The sequence below is a fragment of the Bactrocera neohumeralis genome, chromosome 2 (genome assembly GCF_024586455.1).
Source record: "Bactrocera neohumeralis isolate Rockhampton chromosome 2, APGP_CSIRO_Bneo_wtdbg2-racon-allhic-juicebox.fasta_v2, whole genome shotgun sequence".
In the NCBI taxonomy this organism is placed as follows: Eukaryota; Metazoa; Arthropoda; class Insecta; order Diptera; family Tephritidae; genus Bactrocera; species Bactrocera neohumeralis.
This window is the reverse complement of record NC_065919.1, coordinates 26,112,180-26,132,072: the sequence shown is the minus strand read 5'-3', so window position 1 is coordinate 26,132,072 and position 19,893 is coordinate 26,112,180. Positions and strand designations below refer to the sequence as shown.

Sequence of the window (19,893 nt, the reverse complement as noted above, 5' to 3'; positions counted from 1 at the left end):
TTTATTATGATCTGAAATCGGAAACCAATATTTTATTGACCTCTACAGAATTGAATTTTTGAGACAAACATTTTTGTATAAATGGAAAAAAACTATGCAAACTAGGAACCGATACATACTAATATTGCTTAGGACCACTAAAAGGCAATTGGGCAATTTAAAAATATTGTTCCTATTCATTTTATTAGGAAACTCACAACTTGTTATAACTCATCGTAAAATCATAAATTTTCACACTTTTTAAAAAAAAATTGTTGTTGGGTTACATACAAAAATAAGTTTACGAATTTAGAATTCTCAACGCTATATTTTCGGTTCATTATAACTGATAACTTTGTGAGACTATATGAAATCTCTTTATATGTCTTTTGAAATATTACAAAACTGTTAAAATATCGATGCTAGAACTATTTAGCTAATAAAGTACACAGCAAACTCAAAAATAGAGCCCATTGCTTTAAAAAAGTATATTCCTTTATATTCTTAAACTATTTTTTGAGAAGTCAAGTATATATGCTTTTAAGAAAATTAATTATAATACTAAAATTATTTTTAACAACAAGAAAATGGGAATTAGAGCAGTTTATTTGTGCAATCTAAAAACAATCATGTTACAAAAAAAAAAATCATTAAAAAATAATAATTGATTAGCATTGAAATTATTATTATTTTTATTGAATTAACATTTAAATTATTTTTTTTTTTTAGATTAACACCGAAAAATCTTTATTAAAAATAATTTTTAATCAATTTAATTTTGAAAATAAATTTATAACCCCAAATGCCGGAATCAAAAAAGTTTTAATCGCAAATACCGCATTGAAAAGTAAAAAAATATTAATCTCACGTTTACAATTAATAAAACAATAAATTGTTTTTGAGTTTACATTTTTTCGTTCGTACTGCGTGTTCGACCATTTTAAACTAGAGCTCGCCTAGAACCATGATATTTAATACTCTATTTTGGATTAAAAAATACATTTTCGAAACAAAGAACTGAAAATCTAATCAGAATTAAATGTAGGAAAACTAATTTAATCCAAAATGTGCAATTTAAAAATTGAAAATTCAATTAATTTCTTTTTTTTAATTGAAAAATTCACAACCCTGGCAGGATACAATACCACTGGCTTCGGTAGTCCGTTCCCATGACAGTCTACGTAATCGGAACGGACCCGGATTTTTATTCCGGCCAGAATTCTGCCGCTACAACAGAAACTGGCTTCAGCAGTTTAAATTTGCACGAAAACTTGATGCACTTTTACAAATTTTTAATACTAAATAAATAAATATTTATAACAAATATTTTTTATTAACAGTTTTTATATTGTTTCGAAAAATGTTTATAATTCAAACAAATTACTCTTCAATACGTGAAAAGTTTGTCAAATTTCAACTCAGGTTTCATAAGCAGCGTATAAACCGACTAATACTAGTTATTCTAAACGATTGACAAAACGTATAAGCTCCATAAATCATTTCCATATTTTACTCTAATTAATGACGTCAGCAGCGATTTAATGTCGATATAGAGATTGGTAGAATTTTTAATTATTATATACAAAACCGCAAGTTATGACATAAAGTTTAAAACAAAGAAATTGGCGAGAAAAGTTTGAGGTTATGTAAATATTTTTTACACAGTAGTGTTCTAGGATTGTTTTTCTTTTTTTTTTTTTACTGTATGCTGGTAAAAGCCAATGCAAGCAGCGTAAAGTTTATATATAATTTCATAGAATATCACTTTCTCGAAGATTGAAGTACCAATATCAACCAATTGCACATTTCTAATACTTTGAAAAATCTGTCAGAAATCTTTCCAGATATGCTGAAACAACCAGACATTATTAAAACTGAAGTAAGATTATTTTCTTTTTTTGTTGTCGTTTAACCTGTCACCGTCGCGTTTGTCGCGAAAACTTGCTAAAAATTAATGCCGTTCCAACTATCTTAGCGCTTACGAAATACAACAATACCTAAAGTAACAACAAAAACATTCAATTGCAAGAAAATAATTTCGAAAATGGACTAAAAGAAAACCCAACACCCAGACAGTGGAGCCGCGAAACCAAAACACCAAGGAAATTAGGCGGAGAGGGGAAAAAATAAAAAAGCGTTTATGTATGTTGACAAAAAAATAAATTGATTAAATTTTAATTGCGATAAAAAATTTCGAAATTTTTTACATACATACATATAAACCAAATATGTAGGAAAGCGTAAAAATTAGGAAAAATCATGTGTTATAAACAAGAATAATATTTTTTTTTTTGCGAAAAACTTATGAACTAAATAAAGGCGTCTTTTTTGTGTGTTCAAAGAGTGCGACGTAAAAATTATTTATAAAAATAACAGTAAACTTATTAATAAAAAATGATTCTAAGCAAATATTTCTTTGCCAATTGAAAAGTGAGCTAACAAAATATACTAAAATACGCTAGTTAATATGTGGCAATTACAAACACAATTGTACAAATTCAGCTTAAATGCCTAAATCTTTTATGCTACACACTAAAAGGCCATGCATGAACCTAACAACAACAATATAACAGTAACACGCAGAAACGCAGACCAAAAGGCGGAGCGAAACACAAGTTGCGACACTTTCAAGTAGCGGTATTTAATACGATGGACAATGCAGTTAGTAACGGAATTTCAAAGCACGCAGTATGCTGTTAGTATTTGCTGTTTTTATTATTATTATAATTATTGTTTTTCTTTTGGCATTGTAGTTGTACACATGATTATGATTTTTAGTTTGCGTGGAATATTTCGTGTATTTTGTGCTGATGATGAGGTAGAAACTTATAAAATTATGCAGCATTTCGCTATATCTTTCATTACTATATACATATATAAATGTGTGTATGTATGTATGTATGCATGTATTCACTATTAATGCTAGCTTGATTTCGTCTTATTTCAGGTACATATACAAGTATTTTGAGTTCTTTCAATGCTAATTCGCGTATGTACTATTCTCAATGCTGCTAAGTGTTAAACTAAACTATGCCTGAGCCGAATGCATACAGTGCTTGATAAGATGGTCTTTGTCTTTTGCTGTGCTGGTGACTAACTTTAGGTGGTACGTGGCGGTTGGTGCGTCTTTGGTAATAATTGTGTTGCAAACAGTCAATCAATTCTTACCATCATCACCGGCGCGTCCACCCACGATTGGTGTTGTACTATGCGGCGTGGTCGCTGTGCGTGATTGCTGTTCGTGTTGTAGCTGCTGCTGCTGTTGGCGCGACATTTTTGCTGCCGTTGCTGACAACTGCAAGGGGCGCTCATCGCCGCCAGCAGCAGCGCCACCGCTCATTATCGAGTTGATTTCCGGACTCATTAGCAGCGGTTCGAGTGGCAATTTCGCATTGCGTCGACAAGATGGCGACAGTGAGGACTGCGGTTGTGTTTGTGCACCTGTCGCCGATGATGAGATGGCGCCACTGTTGCTGCTACTGCTAACGCCATTCATATTGGCGTATGGATTACTGTTGCTTAGATGGTGTTGCTGATGTTGATGCAGTTGCTGGTTATGCGCAACGGCATTGTCGTTGTAGTGGGCCATCTTAGCGGGTCGTGGCTGCTGATTATTTGCCATGGGCGAAGTGCGTTTCACGCCGACTAAGCATTTATGGGTGAGCAAAAAAAAAAAATTGATTAGATTTCCAATTAATAGCTGAGTAGGGTTAGTCTAAAACGGCAAGTACTCACTTTCCACCTTATTGGGGGTGGCGTTGTTGTTGTGACCATGTGCCGCCTGTGCTTGATAGTGGTGCTGCTGGCCATGCGCATATTGCTGTTGCTGTTGTTGCTGCTGGTGAGGGTGTTGTTGGTGATGGTGTTGATTATGCATGTCGCTGGACACTGCGGCAGCCCGCCGTTGGCGCTCTTCATGTTCTTCCTTGTATTTGCGCGAGGCCATAACGTGATCCTGCAGTGAAGCTGCCAGACCTACGATGTGAAATGTGATATTTTTATATGTTGGCAAATAATTAAGTCGGAGAATGTTATAGTTAAACATTTATGTATATTATATATGTGTATATGTATCCCGAACATTTTATTTAAAATTATTTTTTGGCGTTTTTATCTCAAATAAGGATTGAAAAAAAATTTAATAAATAAAGATTTAATCCCAAAAATTAAAAATAACTTTGTAACCCCAAAACCCTAATTTAAAAATAAAAAATGTTACATCGCAAGTTTATTATTGATAAAAGAACAAATTGTTTTTTAATTTCTGACTTCAGCAAAATTTTGTGATTAAAAATTAGATTTTAAATGTTTAATTTCGATTTAGGTATCTAACTAGACTGTGATTACTAGAGAGAATGGAGATTTTTCGGAACAAAAAAAAAAACACTATTTTAGTAGCTGAGAATTAAATTTGGTAGATGCATTTTTATCGTATAAAATTCTTTCAGTTCAATATTATAACTAATACCAAGTTCAAAAACCTCTTAAGTGCCTAATAATTCCCACTCACCCTCCAATGGTGGATTGCTGCCGTTCAAACGATTCCCGCGTCCATTGTTGCGCTCCTTGCTGCTTGCCTTGTGCGAGTGTGTTTGATGATTGTGATGCTGTTGTTGCTGCTGCTGGTGTTGTTGGTGCTGCTGCTGCTGCTGATGTTGCTCATCATTGAAATACGCCTCGATGCAGCCCTTCATTTCGGCGCGTGGTAAGCTAACCGGCTGGTAGTCGCGACTGCGCGAGCCGCTTACTGCACCGCCAACATTACCGCTAGCAGCAAGACGGGCAGTCGTCGCTTCCCTACCATTGCTGCTGCCACCCATCGTCATTTGCTGATAGAGTGAGGGGTTGTAGCCACCGCTACTGTTATTGACGCGACCACCATTAGGAGGCACTGCCGTTGCTGTGCCACCAGTCGCAGTCTTGTGATTATATGCGACATGTCCCAGCGAAGACATATTGTGTGAGGACTGCGTTGGCGTTGCCGACGGCGACTTTCGCCCACTGCCAGTGCCAATAGTGCGTGGCGACACGTCGACAGCGTTGCCTTGCACATGTGTGGGCGGCGTTTGCTCATCGAACACACGCACGTGCACGCGCTCGGGACGTTGCGCATTCGGATTAATTAGCAAACGATCGTGCGCGGCGCGGTCCATGTAATTGTTGGCACCGACGTTAGTGGCGCCGGTAATTGGCGGTGGGGCACCAACTGTGCTCATATTCACCGCCGCATTTATAATGCTCTGATGCGATATTTCAAGCGTACGCTCGATTTCACCATTCACCAGATCGCCAATGGTTTTTGTGGATAGCGGCAAGCCGGACATAGCGCCAGCAGGCGGCATTTGTTGATTAAGTTTTTCTTGTGAGAGGTGGCGACGAAGCGCCATCTTTGCCGGTGAAACTTGTGTATAATCTGGCTGTGATGAGTTTGAGCTTGGCCGGCTGGGTTGAGGCAACATTTGTTGGCCGCTACTGCCGCCACTGCCACTGTTCGTATGATGTGGCGGCAACGGTTGCGAGACCGCGGATTCGCGGCTATTGCTGCGCTCTAGCGACATTAGGCGATCGCGTGTCGGTGGGTAGTACATAATGGCCGAATCGGAGTTGGCCGAACTGGAACGTGGTGCGACCACCACTTCCTCGACGAGTTGTTCGCGACTGTTGGAACGTTGCGACGCATTCAATATGAGATTTTCTGCGGTAACGGTGGGCGCTTTGAATTCGAGCGGTGGCATTAGATGTTGGTGATTGGCGCTGGCGAGGTGTTGTGATGACGCGCTGCCCGCTGCAGCTGCTGCGGCAGCCATCATCATTGCTTGCTGATGTTGTTGTTGCTGCTGTGCAGCGTAATGTTCGAAACTGGCTGCGCTTACAGAGCTGCGGCGGCGATGATGGAAGGCCAGATCGGCTGGTGAAGTGCCAGCACCCGCGGCCGAGCCGAAGTGTGCGTGTTGTTGTTGCTGGTGTTGTTGTTGTAAGTGTGTCATGTGTTGTTGTTGTTGCTGCTGCTGTAAGTGCGCATTATTCTGTTGTTGCTGGTACTTGGCAGCGCTGCCTTTATGGCTGCCAGTCGCAGCGGAAGACTGTTGCTTGCCGCCACCATATTTTCCGGCGCCAACACCGCTGCTGCCATATTGGCTGTTGCCAATGGACGGCGGTGGTGTTATTGGTGATATGGTGGTGGTAGCATTTAAATGTGTTGGGCCCTGAGTGGCAACGGTAATGAGGTTGCTCAGATTGTTTGGCGGCATGGCCTGTGGTGGTAGCGGCGGCAAATGATTATGATGTGGGTGTTGTTGGTGATGCATTTGCATTTGCTGGTGTGGGTGTGCCTGCTGATTTATGTTGTTCATAGAAGACGCTGACGCAGTGTGTTTACTGCGTTTTGGCGCCGGCGATGATTGATGCGAACCCGGTTGTTGCGACACTAACGACTGTGTTGATGAGTGAAGGCTCAAGTCATGGCCGGCTGATGAGCCGGGCATATGATGCGCGGCAGCTTTGCGATGTTCTTGATCCTCATTCAACGCAGAGGTGATGATACTCTTAAGGCGATCTTCGAAGTTGGCCACTTTAGGTGATTCCTGTATGCCACCGGAAGCAGCGGCGGACATTGACGACTTACGCGCGCCAGGCAACTCGCATTTCGGCAGTAAGCCGGCAACACCACGCAATCCGTTACCATTTACGGGAGAGGATTGCTGTTGCGGCTGCTGCTTATTGGCTGCTGTAGGCGCCGGCATCAGGTTACTGTCGGCCACATAAATAGACACCGACGGTAGGTGTTCGTTGCTCGAACTGCGCGCATGCTGTTTCTTCTTTGACGGTGTCGTCAGAACCTCATCATGATATTGCGCTATATTGTTATTGTTGAGATGCTGGTGGTGCGCTGTTGTCGGCAAGGCCAGTTGCTTGCCACTGGCAACGCCAGCACTGGCCATAGCGTTGGTGTATGCATTTCCTGTGCCAGTCGCGGCTGAAAATTTACCCGCTTCGATTTGACGCCCTGTCTCCAGTATCTTTTGTGCTAACACTTCTGGATTACTTTCCTCTATTTTGCCTACGTCCGGTACATCAGGCCACTCCTGCGAACGCGTACGATGATCGCGACTACGACGCGGTGTTTTTGATGTCGCGTTTGTCGCGGATTTACTTGGCGTTGTGGGTGCACTACTCGATACTGCACTACTGCCTGCCGACGCGCCACTTGTCGTCGTCAACTGCAGCGGTTGTGTGACGCCGCTTGCACCTGCCGATATCAGCGTGGCGGGCATCATTGTTGGCGCACTATTTGATACTGCTGCTGTGTTAGCTAATGTCATATTGGTGCCCTGCGCAAGTAGCGCTGCTGCTGTGCGCCGCTCTTCGGCTGCTTTCTCCAAGAGCGCCGCCTCTTTCTCAATACTTGACACTTGCGCGTATAACTTTTTACGTTGCGCCAATGTATTGGCGATCTCCTTCAGCACCAATTCGTGCGCAGCAGTTTCGCTCAGGTCAATTGCGTTGCCGCCATTCGGCAGCTCAACCTTGGTGCGTCCATTAGTGCCACAAGTCTTCTGATATTCCGGTAAATGCTGTAGGTGCTTCTTCAACAAACGTTTCTGCTCCAATTCACAGGTCGTCACTTGCGATTGGATTTTCTTTGCTATACCTTGCAACTCCTTATGTCGACCGACAATCTCTTTAGCCTTTGTGATCAGATCATTGGGAGAGGTGACATTGATGCCCAACTCATTCATGCGCGCCTTCAGCAACATTACGCTGTCATCGATCAGCACCTTGATCTGCTTGTCCAGCTGACTGGCGCGATTCTTAATGCGTTGTTTGCGCTCCTGTTCTAATTGTATTTGACGCTTAATGTTTGGCACAAACGATTTCGCCTTCATCTGCTCGATCATAGCCATGTATTGCGTACGGAAGACATCCAATAAAATTTGTAGCGCGTAAGGTGTATCCTGGGGCGCCTCCGGAATTTCCAGCTCCGTATGTGTCATATTGCGCGTGAGCAGTGACGTCAGCTGTTGATCCACACAGCCTGGCGCCGCTGGCAATTTTTTGCTCAACACCTCGTGCGACGTACTCAACAGCGTCTGCTTGTGCAGCACATCCAAACCAGCGATCTTTAAAGATTTGCGTCCGCGTGCACCCTTCTTCATGCGGCCTTTGCGACCGCGTGCCCCGCCACCACCACTACCAGCGCCACCATCCTCCTTCGACGAGGAGTCTTTGCTGTTCGCCGCAGCGGCTGCCATTGCGGCCTCTTGCGCTGCCGCCTCACGTGCAGCAGCTGCCGCTTCTCGTTGCGCTGCCGCTGCAGCTGCGCTCTTGCTGGCAATTGCCGCCTTGCGCGTAAGCTTTTTGCGCTTTTTCTGTGGAACGGTGCGTGCATTACGCGCCGTCGCCGTGACGGTATTTCTAAAGTTATTATTATTCTCCTCATCGTCGGATTGCGACGACTTGCCCTTCGAGCTGCTGCACCAGTCGGACCAGATTTTGCGTGTGGTCGGTCCGTTGGCGGTGCCACCGGTTGCGCTGCCATTTGCCACGTCGCCTTCAGCTTCGCTCTCTGTCGATGTGTCCATGTCCAAGTTGTTGCGTTGTGCTTGCTGCTGTTCACGTTGTTGTTGTTGATGTTGTTGATTTCTCGTAGTCTTGGACGTTGCAGCCGACGACGTCGTCGTTGTTGCCGTTGCGTTCGACTGTTGCGCGTGACTGCTGTTGTTACTGACATGCGCCGCCGGCGAATTGGTGCGTTGCGTGCTGTTGCTGCTGCTGCTGTTGTTGTGGGTTGTATTCGTGGACGACGAATTGGCGGCGGAGGAGTTTGAGTGCGTATTACTGTTGCTGTTGCTGTTGTTGTTGTTGTTATGATGATGATGGTTGTGGTGATTATTGAGCGCGTGATTATGCGCCTCACGTTTGGCACGATCGCGTGTGGTGCGTGTGGAGCCTTTAAAGAAAAGAGCAAAGAGAAACGGAATTGCAATTAGTAAAGGATTTCAGCATGGCGTCGATGGCAGGCGAAAGCGGACATAAATATCAATACGAAAAATGTACACGACATCGAAAAAAAGTTACGTTTGAAGGCGCGCAAGAAGGAGTAAAAAAAAGATAACAAAAAATAGAATTAAAATAAAAAACATTACCAAAATGTCTTGAGAAAAATAGCAAAAATGAGTGGATGGATTTTTCATGAATTTCGAATGCAAAGAATTAGTTTGGTCTCGTGAGTGTTGCGTGAATTTGCTGAGTGTCCCGTGTGCATACTCGCAGATATGCTTGTGTACTTTCTTTTCTGCACAATTGATTGGTGTGTGGTGTACTTTTGGTATTAAACATATTTTTCGTTTTTATTTTTATAAACATTTTCGTAAAATTATTTCTTTCTACGCTTTTATTTTATTATTATTTTAGACGTTTTCCAACTAAATCTTTTCGTTTTTAGTTAATTTATATTTTATTTTGGTTAATTCGATTTCGTTTACTCCCTTATCGCTTGCTCGTACTTGTTCCGACAGTAGTATTAACCATTGAGGCAACCACTCTGTTGGATTTTTCATAATTATGGCGTTATTTTTACTTACCGACATGATCGTTTTCAGCACCTTTTTGAGTTTTTAAGCGTTGAAAATAACGCTCCAATATCGTACGATCGATCGTATGCAAATAGTACGATACTGGTTTACAGGTCCACGAGACCGAACCCTTTAGTGGTGGTATTTCGCTCACATGCATTATGGTGCCGATGTCGCTGAGGTTTCTGTGAATATAAAGAACAAAGAAAAATTAACAATTAGAGTTGTATTGAGTCGTATTGATAAAAGAACATTATTTTCAAGAACACGACGCAATTGAATGCTCTTCTACAACATTTTGCTCTAATTGATGTACAACAGATCAATGACCTCTAAGAACTAGTGCTAAAGCTTAAAAATTATTGCTACTTCTTGAGCTTTAACCTCTTACTTTAAAACACCCAAAAGCTTTTATTTATAAACTAACAAACGAGTTTTAACACTTACCTATCGGTAATGCGGAAATTCAGCGGACAAAACGATTTCGAAGACACAATGCGTGCACCGTCACGTAAATCGGCGAAACGTTCCTTCAACTGATGATCCACATTCGGACCAAATGCGAAGTTATTTACGAACACCAACGACGATGAAGTAATTTTCTCGCGATGTTCATCGACCAAAAAATCGCCTTTTATCAACTTGTAATCGCAATAGCGTTTGCCGAACCACGCCATAAATTGACGAAAAAACATATCCATACGTTCGGCATAACGTGCGGGCGTATCGGCTTTTTCAATGCCCACGCATGCTTTGAGCGGAAATGAGCCAGCCATTTGTAATACCACCTGGCCCACACCGGAGCCGAGATCAATGAATGTGTCATCGTTTGTCACATTCACATGCTTGATCATCTGTTGGACGAGTTCGTATGAGGTTTCGCCATAGACTTCGGGCGAGAATGGTTCGTAATTGTTGAGTTTATCCGGATCGAGTACGGCAGCATTATAAACTAATTGCAGTATATGTCTGAGTAAGCTGGGATGAGCGAATTTATTAAGACGCTCAGCGGGCAGTGAAGTTCCTTTTTCCTATGTAGCAGAAAGAGGGAAATAGATAGATAAAGTATTAGTTTTAGTTTCAGAGTAAGTATTAAACTGCTATAAACAAGCGGACCTTACTTTTTTTATTTTACTGAGAGCAAACATATAATATTTTTACAACCATTAGTTTATAAATAACGGGAAAATGCTACTTTGGTAATTGTAGAACTATCTAAAAACTACAAAATCGGATTTAACCTACCTTTTAAATATAAACTATGTAAATGTATTTTAGTATCAAATATTTATAGCAAATATAAAAGATTATTTGAAAGAGTCTAACTTGGTAACCTATTTATCTTAGAGAGTAAACGACTTTTTATATCGAGTTTGGGAGTGATTACATTTTATATTATAAAGTATTTAGATTGTTAAGCAAAAAAATATTCAGAAAAAATTCGGACCTAACCAATTTTATTTTCAAAAACCTCCCAAATGAAGTGAAAAAAGTTCTATTTGAGAATTTCTCGGTATAAGGCTAATCGTAAAAGTTATAAAATACAAATATGACACTGAGTTCTTATATAAGTCTCAAGCTAAGGCAGCTGTAATAGTTATTCCGGATGGTGGTACTTAACCTAACATTTTACGACTTCTGACTTACTAACTGTAAGTACTATATCTTTTGTATTTATTCTCCTCGTTATTCGATTCCAATGAACAAACTCAAACATTATATAAAAATAGGAAGTTATATATAGCAGATATAACGAGTCTAACCTAAGTTTTGACGAGAAGAGCGTTCTAATTCAATATACTTGTATGTTGTAAACACTATATGAACCATAAATACGTATGTAAATGTTTGCACTACTCACCAATGCAACAATACTGTCAACAGCCTTGTTGAATCGATCGACAAGATTTGTCATAGTCTTGTAGCAGGCAGTGTCAATTTGATTGAGATTAATCTCTTCGAATGCGGATGAGATGCTCGGCAATTCTTCGCACACGAATTTGATCGTGTCGATAATATCGATGCCATTGTCGTGCTTGTCCTGGCCGCTGCCAACTTGTAGGGGCCAAGCGAAGGTGATGACTTCGGAGGAGCCAGCAGGAGAACGCAACACCAAATCCTTGACTTGCGGTGTTGCCATATTGCGTTTCTTTCGAGCGCTGCAATGTTGTAGTCGTTGGCGGCCGTCGCACAGCCAGCCAATCAGCTAGGCAGCCAATGGGCAGTAATTGTTATGGTTGTTGTTATGATGATTTTGATGCTTTTTACGGTTAATTTTGTTTTCTATTTTATATTATATTGATTACGTTACAATGCGTTTTAGATGAGAGTGTATGTGTGTGAGAGTTGTACGAGCGGGCTGTTGGACTATTGGGCGTGCGGGCGTACGGGTGCGTTGGTACAGCGATGGGCGCGTGTCAGTCTACGGTGCCTGTCCTCAATTAACCACTCACGTTGTGAACTGCCTGCCAACTTGCCAATACCTGCACCGTCTACGACAATCAACACCAACGACAATACCGACGGCACACCGCCACCAACACCACCAAGAAGGCAATAATGTTGTCGGCGAGCACACAGCGTGGCGACAAAAAGCAAAGCGCTCCAGTTATGATTGTTGTTGTTGTAAAGCGGCACACAGCGCTAAGATGCACCTGACGAGGAACAGGGTAACGCAGTGTCTCGGCTGCAGGTTAACTATTGCGCAGAGGATTCAGTTGGTAGCGTGCGCATAGATGTGCTCGGAAAGTGCTCAGGGCCAGACGAAGTTGTGGTGTGTTTTGGTGGGTGGTGGTGTTTCAGCGTTTGCGCATACACGCTCGCGTTGGACTGGTGGAAATGGCGCTCACACGCTCTCTTTTGCTCTCACAAGGCTGTACTGTTGAACCTCAGCTCGGATGTTTTCGTTGCTGATCATATGAGCACCGATCGCTGACGAACGCTTGTGACACGCTCTACGGTGTAATGTGCTGATTTCTTATATTGTTGTTGTTTTGATGATCTTATCGTTGTAATTTGTACTTTTTTCTAACTTTTTACTTATTACACTTTTAAAACTAATTTTTTTTGTTTTCACTTCATTTCATTTTCCTTACGATATAATTGTTTTTGTATGTATGTACGTGTATTATTTCTTCAATTTTTGGTGTGTTAACTCAATTATGCGTATATGTATGTATATGTGTGTGTGTGTGTACAGGTGTTCTTTACTATTATATGGAATCGAGTGATTGGTGGTGGTGATATTGGGGATCTGCTTCGCTGGCTAATGCTAATGAGAGTAAAAAGTAAAACACACATTTAGAGGTTATATGCTTACAACAACAAAAAATAAAAATAAAAAAAGATGGAAAATAGTTTATGAAAATTTCTGTTGCAGCGTCGTAACAACAACAACAGCAGTCATTAAGCTATGTAAGCTGTTTGGAGTTAGATGAAAGAGGAGCGATCGTGTGTGGCATGATTCCCAGCGCTAAGGCGAGTATAAAAATAATTTTTTAATAAGTCTAAATTCTAATTTAGCAGGCACAAGTATGGAAAGCGCGCAAGGCCTTAATTTCGGTGTTTACATAATTTTGGAAAGTGGCATATCTCTCGCCAAAAACTTCAAACATTACTTTTTTAATTCATTTGTTGTTGGAAATCTACGTATTTGAATAAGCTAATAGACAAAGAAAGTGTATTATTCAAGTTTTATTGGTCTGCAAGAGAACTAGTACTGTTTTTATTTTTAGATAGAAGTTAAGCTGCGAAGATCAGTAATATTGTGACCAAATAGGAGCTTTTATCGACCGCTATTTTTATATTTTTAAAGGGAAAAAGTTTTCAAGATATCTTTATTAGCTGTAGATCATAATTTGCTTAGTTCTCTGTTTGTTTGCCGCTTAACAATACAAGGTCAAGACTGTTACTCGCTCGCTTTTCTCAAGCTAACACGCGCTCACTCTTTCCATCCTTCTCTTCAACTAAATTTTGGTGATTATCAGTAAGTGTGTAGTAATATTGGTCGTTCGTTCGGAGGATATTGATGAGCTTGAATGCTGATGATGACGATTTGACTTTGGCGGCAAATGAAGCAACAGCGCTGCTTTAATAAACAAGTCCTGTTTGTTACTTTAACGAAACACGAAAATTTCTACTTTTTTTAAATTAATTTATTTTTATTAATTTTAACGCAATTAACAATTCTTTCTGGCGCTGTTTGGCATGCGTGTGTATGTGTAGGTGAATTTGCAACAATTTTTTCTGCACATTCAAATTTATTTAGCACAATATGATCGAGTTATGCGGAATTGATTTCAACTGTTTTTCATCTTCATTTCATTCATTTGCAATATTTTTAATGCGTTTTTACGAGAAGTACGAGTAATTGCAAAGTAGTCTGTAAAAGAAAGAAACAGAAAGGGTGAACATAAATAAATAAGGTATAAAATAATTTTTAGGAAATATATGCATGTTTTCATATGTCTGGATGTGATTTATGAAAGGTAGTAATATGAATAAAATATTTTATATGAATAAATACTGAGATATGAAGACAGAATAACAAGCGCAGAGAAGCTAATGCAAGTATGATGAAAGGACATATACAAGTGTGAGATAAGAAAAATGTGGTAAAATTTATATTTTCAATAAAAAATATACATACGAGTATATACAAATTGCACAAAATTACTTAATAAAAAAAAAAAATATAGTATATGTATTATTTATGTAAAAAACGAAATAAAAAATATAAAAAATTGAATAACATCTAAAAAAAATAGTCTAATAAAAATAGAAACCAAAGAAGAGAAATATAAAAGAGAACAATAGTTTTTAAATAAAATAAAATAAAAAAATAAATTAAAAAAAAAAAAAAAAAAAAAAAAATAAATAAAAAATATTTTGTTTGAAAAATATCAGTTATTATGCATAAAATTTAACTTCGACGCAGAAAAAGTACTAAGCGCTAATATTATACATATGTACATATGTATGTACATAGGTACATATACTATGTATTCTTATAAAATTTTAAATTCATAAAAATTCAAAAATTATTTTCATTAAAAAAAGTATATTTTAAGATAATTTCATCACCAACTCTTAAGGGATTTTATACAGTTTTCAAAAAATCGATTTTTTTTTTAATTTTATTTTCTTGATGTGCATATGTACATTTAAGAATACGCACAGAAATTTTCATATCGTTCCGGTGAATATTTTCGAAGTTATACGCAAATTTGAAAACGCGTTTTTCTCAAAATGGTGTTTTCAAGTCGGTGACCAACAGTACTCGAAAACGGCTAAACCGATTAATCAAACCGATTAACTCAAATTTCAACATGAGCTTCTGAAATATATAAATTTAGTAACTAATATAAAATTTTTTTAATCAATTGGTATTTTTTTTATGCAATTTAAGTCCGAAATTTATGTCGAAAAACGATTTTTTTTAGAAACCGTCATATTGTCAAAAAAATTTTATTTTGCTTATCCCTCCAATTTGTTTAATTAGATTTGACATTACTTTAATGAAATCTGTTTTTTTTTTTAATTTTAGAGGATCCAGTTCAGTGATATAGTGGTCACCGAGAGGAGCCCCGAGAAGCTCAAGAAGCGATATAAAGTGAATATACATATATGTATATCATTGGTTAAAAAATTCACTACAAAAATATCTTGCCTCAAAAGGTAAGTTTAAAATATTGAGCAACGAAAGCTCGAAAAAAGTGCAATTTAATCAACACACATAAGAACTCTTCAAAATTTAAACTACTATCAGCAAATTTAAATTTCATTAAACTCGCACGAAACATTTAATTTACTCAATTTCGAATAATTACGCATTACTCGAGGACCTCAAACACACAGCATTCAAATGTATTTATATTTATGCGTGTGGGCCGCCAGACATGAGACAAATAAATTAGCAATAAACGAATGGAAATAAATGAGTGACCGAGCACAAATGTCAAGCAAAATCCTCTGAATTACTGCTGCGAGCCCAGACCAGACCAGACCAGGACAATGTACGCACACACACACTCACATAAGCTTACATAAGCCATTTCGAACGCACACAAATGATTGTTGTGGTGGAAAATTTTTGGAAATGAAAATGGAAAATATGCGAAGCAACATTGAGAGCTTACATGCATACATATGTACATATGTACACTAACTGTATATATGCATTAAGGTACATAATTTGGCCCATAGAGAGCAATTGATTGGGAGCAATGCGCCAACACTTAGAAATTCACAAAATAATATATGTACTTACATACATATGCATCACCAAAAACTGACTCATGACTGCACACATACTTATACATAGCATGTGTATATTTGTTATGCGCTTATAAATATGTATGGCATTTCTATTGATTGATGCAGCATCATTAGTTATAAATACATACACACACATGCATAGCAAAGTACATAGATTGCGTTAAATTTGCATAACTGCGTTTTGCTATGTATATTTGTATGACCAAAGGTATATACATATGTCCCATATGCATCCTAACTGCATGAGTACATACACATGTATGTATTTGGAAGTTTGATTACATCAGTATACACGAAATGCATAGCAAACAGACCGAACTATCAAATACCTGGGTTGCAAAGCCAACGGAAAACATTATAATTTTGATTCTTCATATATGATACATAAGTATGTATTTATGTACATATGTATTTAAGCGAGTATATTAATATAACAAATCTAATGTCATTATTGGGATGCCGTTGCTGCCGAATTCCGAAGCGTTTAAATTCGATAATAATTTTAATGGCATAGCTAGGGCAAAGTACGTTTTGCATTGTGTATTATCACTGAAAATACTTTAAAGAACTTACAAAAATGCTTTAAAACAGCAAATATGTACAGCGGTTGACAGCTAATTAGAAACGCGACTTATTTTGAAGTAAATGAAATTATTTTCGAATAAATCACTTATTTTTACCGTTTTTCCACACATTTTATTGAAACTTACGTTAAACTTAAACTCTAATAGTAAACATTTTAATTAAAAATTCTTTTTTTATACCCTGAACAGGGTATATTAAGTTTGTCACGAAGTTTGTAACACCCAGAAGGAATCGTCGGAGACCCTATAAAGTATATATATAAATGATCAGTATGTCGAGCTGAGTCGATTTAGCCATGTCCGTCTGTCTGTCCGTCTGTCTGTCTGTCTGTATATATACGAACTAGTCCCTCAGTTTTTAAGATATCGTTTTGAAATTTTGCAAACGTCATTTTCTCTTCAAGAAGCTGCTCATTTGTCGGAACGGCCGATATCGGACCACTATAACATATAGCTGCCATACAAACTGAACGATCGGAATCAAATGCTTGTATGGATAACTTTCACATTTGACAAGATATATTCACGAAATTTGGTATGGACTATTTTCTAAGGCAACAATGTAATCTCCGAAAAAAATGTTCAGATCGGATTACTATAGCATATAGCTGCCATACAAACTGAACACATAGTTACTAACAGAAATGCAACTGTGAAGGGTATTTAGTTTCGGTGCAACCGAAGTTAACGTTTTTTCTTGTTTTTTTTTAAGATTTTAACAAAAATGTGTGGAATCAACGATTTGAGTGCGACAACTAATTAGAAACGAAAATTTTTTATCAGCAAAAAATACTGCTATTAAAAAAATTTGCTTACTTTCAGTTAGTATTTTGTTGCTTAACCCTTTCACTTTACTAATAATACTGCTTTTACTATTTGGGAAAAAAATAAAAGAATTTTAACTTCACAATTATAGAGTGAATTTAATTGTGAATATGGTAACACAAACAATGCAAGACTTTTAGGAACATAAATAACGGTATATTAAAAATTTTTATCATCCTACTCATCAGCCACCTACAAAAAAGGGAGCGTTTCTAATTAGCTGTCAACAGCTGTATATTAGAAATATTTTTCAATACCAGTGCTTAATTACTCTATAAAATTTTTTCGAAAAGTCTTCAAAATCCATTTTTTTATCTTTAAATACAGTTAGCAGGCATTACTGTTAGATTTTATAATTTAATTAATGGTTTAATTAATTAATTAATTCGTTTCCTTCCTTTGTTTTAAAGATAATTATATATATTATATAATATAAACATTAATTATTCAAGCACTTAAAAATTTAATTAAGAATTGAGCACAAATTAAAAAGCACAGTACATAACAGTACGAATGCTATTCAAATGAAAGTCAAATACCTTTAAAAAGTTAAAAATATTCGTTATAAATTAATTTTTACATTTCATAAACAACTTCGCTAATATATTATTATTTAACAAAACGCCTAATTATGGGCTATAATTAATTTTCTTATTGACGTGGAAAGCATAATGCTTGAAAGTAAAGTAATGTGAAAAGCAAAAGTGAAAGCCATTCAATTCCACTTTAAGCAGAAGAAGTAAACAAATGTAAAGGAATAGTGAACGTGTAAGGAAGAGCTAAGTTCGAGTGTAACCGAACACTTTTACACTCGCAACTTTCAGGGATCAAAGACGGGAAATTTATTTTCGAATTGCAATAGTGTAACCGCACGGTTGGCTCATATTTTCGGTAAGGAGTTCGCAATAGGTACTGGAATTCACATAACCGGTATCTGGGAGCTTGAATACTTTTGAACCGACTTGGGCAATTTTTGGTCATAAGGGGGCACACCTCAAAGGCACTATTAGTGGAAAGTTTAAACGGATACATTGTTTGGCGCTTGATTTGTATACTAGAAAGTGAAAGAACGGATGGAATTTAAAATTTTGTTGTACGGGAAGTAAGTGTGACTGTAGTCCGATTTCGCTCGTTTAAACACTGTAATGTAAGAATGTCAGGATAGTATTACCTACCAAATATGGTTTTTTGGGTTTTCACCATCGTCTTATTTTGACCTCGTCTGTTATAAAGGCCTCTAGGGTCCCGGGTGTAAAATTTAATGTCTGTAGAGTATTTAGTTATTTATTTATCGTGCTTTTAATAGTCTTTAACAAAATCGTTACATGGGGAACGGGCGATTCTTAAAATTTATATTTTTAAATGTGTCCGCAGTAAACAAAGAAAAAGAAAATCCCACAATTTTTACTTACATATATCTTAGGAACATACTAGAAAAGTTTTCATAAAACCATAATAGGTTTTTGACTTTGCTAAAATGTAATCTAGATATTATTATTAAGCGATGCGCCTAATTTTAGGCAACGTTTTAAGGTTTATTTTTTATTGATGCCGACCGTTAAGGGGGTATTCTCATGTAATCACTTCGAAAAAACGATTTTTTTTTATTTTGACAGTAAAACCTATTGAAAACATGCTGTGAAAAATTCAGACCGAAATTCATAGTATTTGATAAGTTACAGCTCATAGTCGCCGACGTGTCGTAAGCGATTGTCTACCAGGCGCCATGACAAGTCTGCAGCTCTTGAAACTTTAAACGCATTTTTCTCGAATCAACATTTTCTGAAACTGTCATGGTCCTAAAAAAAAAAAGTATTCAACCGATTGCTTTAAAATTTACATATGTTCTTCTACTCATTTATAGTTATCGTCCCTACCAGAATTGTTTATTTTCGAAAATATTTTCATATTTTTTTAAACGATTTTTAACGAAAAAAAACAAGATTTTCGTGACTTTTTTTTGAAGTTCGACATTTTTTTTTAATGAAATTGATTATATTTGGTAGGGACGATAGCCGCAGAACTACTGAATAATAATCCATTGGATTTTTTTTATTTCAGACAACATGAACAGCCGCTATCACCATGACCAGTGAACTGTTTTTTTTTTTTTTTGTTGGGGACTACTTTGATTAAAAAAAAAAAAAATATATTAAAAAAATGTAAAAAAGGAAAAAAAATTTTTTATACATTTCAAAACACAAATAAAAATATATTAAAAAATTAAAATGATTGAATTTTGTTGTCGCAAAAAAAAAAATTTCCTAAAAAGTGGTAAAATGTATGCGTTCACATGAGAGTACCCCCTTAAGGTTGCTATAATATCCTTCAAAAATAACAAAGTACAAAACACTATATAAACTGTGCAACATAACTCAAAGTGCATAAACATAATGAAAAGAAATTCAATTTCGACATTAATTTTGTTCTGCAAAAGTAACGCAGATCCAGCATTTAATGAATTTCCTAGATAAAATATCTTATGAATTATTATTCTATCTAAGTTTCCACTAATATAGTCTGTTATAAATAAGATATTGAATTCTTTAGCCAAAACCAGGGCAAACTTCCTTTTAAATTTCCAACACCATGAAATGCCGCAAAGCGAGCGTGCCGAGCATAGCGATGAGACAGAGAATTAGTGAAACAGCGTG

At 37.5% G+C, this 19,893-nt stretch overlaps 1 protein-coding gene across 5 annotated transcripts in view; it reads right to left on the bottom strand.

The window, feature by feature from the left end:
* LOC126751108 (histone-lysine N-methyltransferase, H3 lysine-79 specific) overlaps positions 1-19,893 on the bottom strand; it is a 130,159-nt gene that overhangs the window by 6,797 nt on the left and 103,469 nt on the right. For 2 of the 5 annotated variants that reach the window (XM_050461071.1, XM_050461072.1), the window contains exons 2-7: positions 11,416-12,825; positions 10,002-10,585; positions 9,564-9,739; positions 4,490-8,929; positions 3,715-3,954; positions 3,148-3,624 (exon numbers count right to left, since the gene is read on the bottom strand). In XM_050461071.1, coding sequence (XP_050317028.1) covers positions 3,148-3,624; positions 3,715-3,954; positions 4,490-8,929; positions 9,564-9,739; positions 10,002-10,585; positions 11,416-11,694 — 6,196 coding nt within the window. In that variant the 5' untranslated portion in view covers positions 11,695-12,825. The remainder of the gene's footprint in view (positions 1-3,147; positions 3,625-3,714; positions 3,955-4,489; positions 8,930-9,563; positions 9,740-10,001; positions 10,586-11,415; positions 12,826-19,893) is intronic. The other 3 variants (XM_050461074.1, XM_050461075.1, XM_050461073.1) reach the window with 2 other exon arrangements.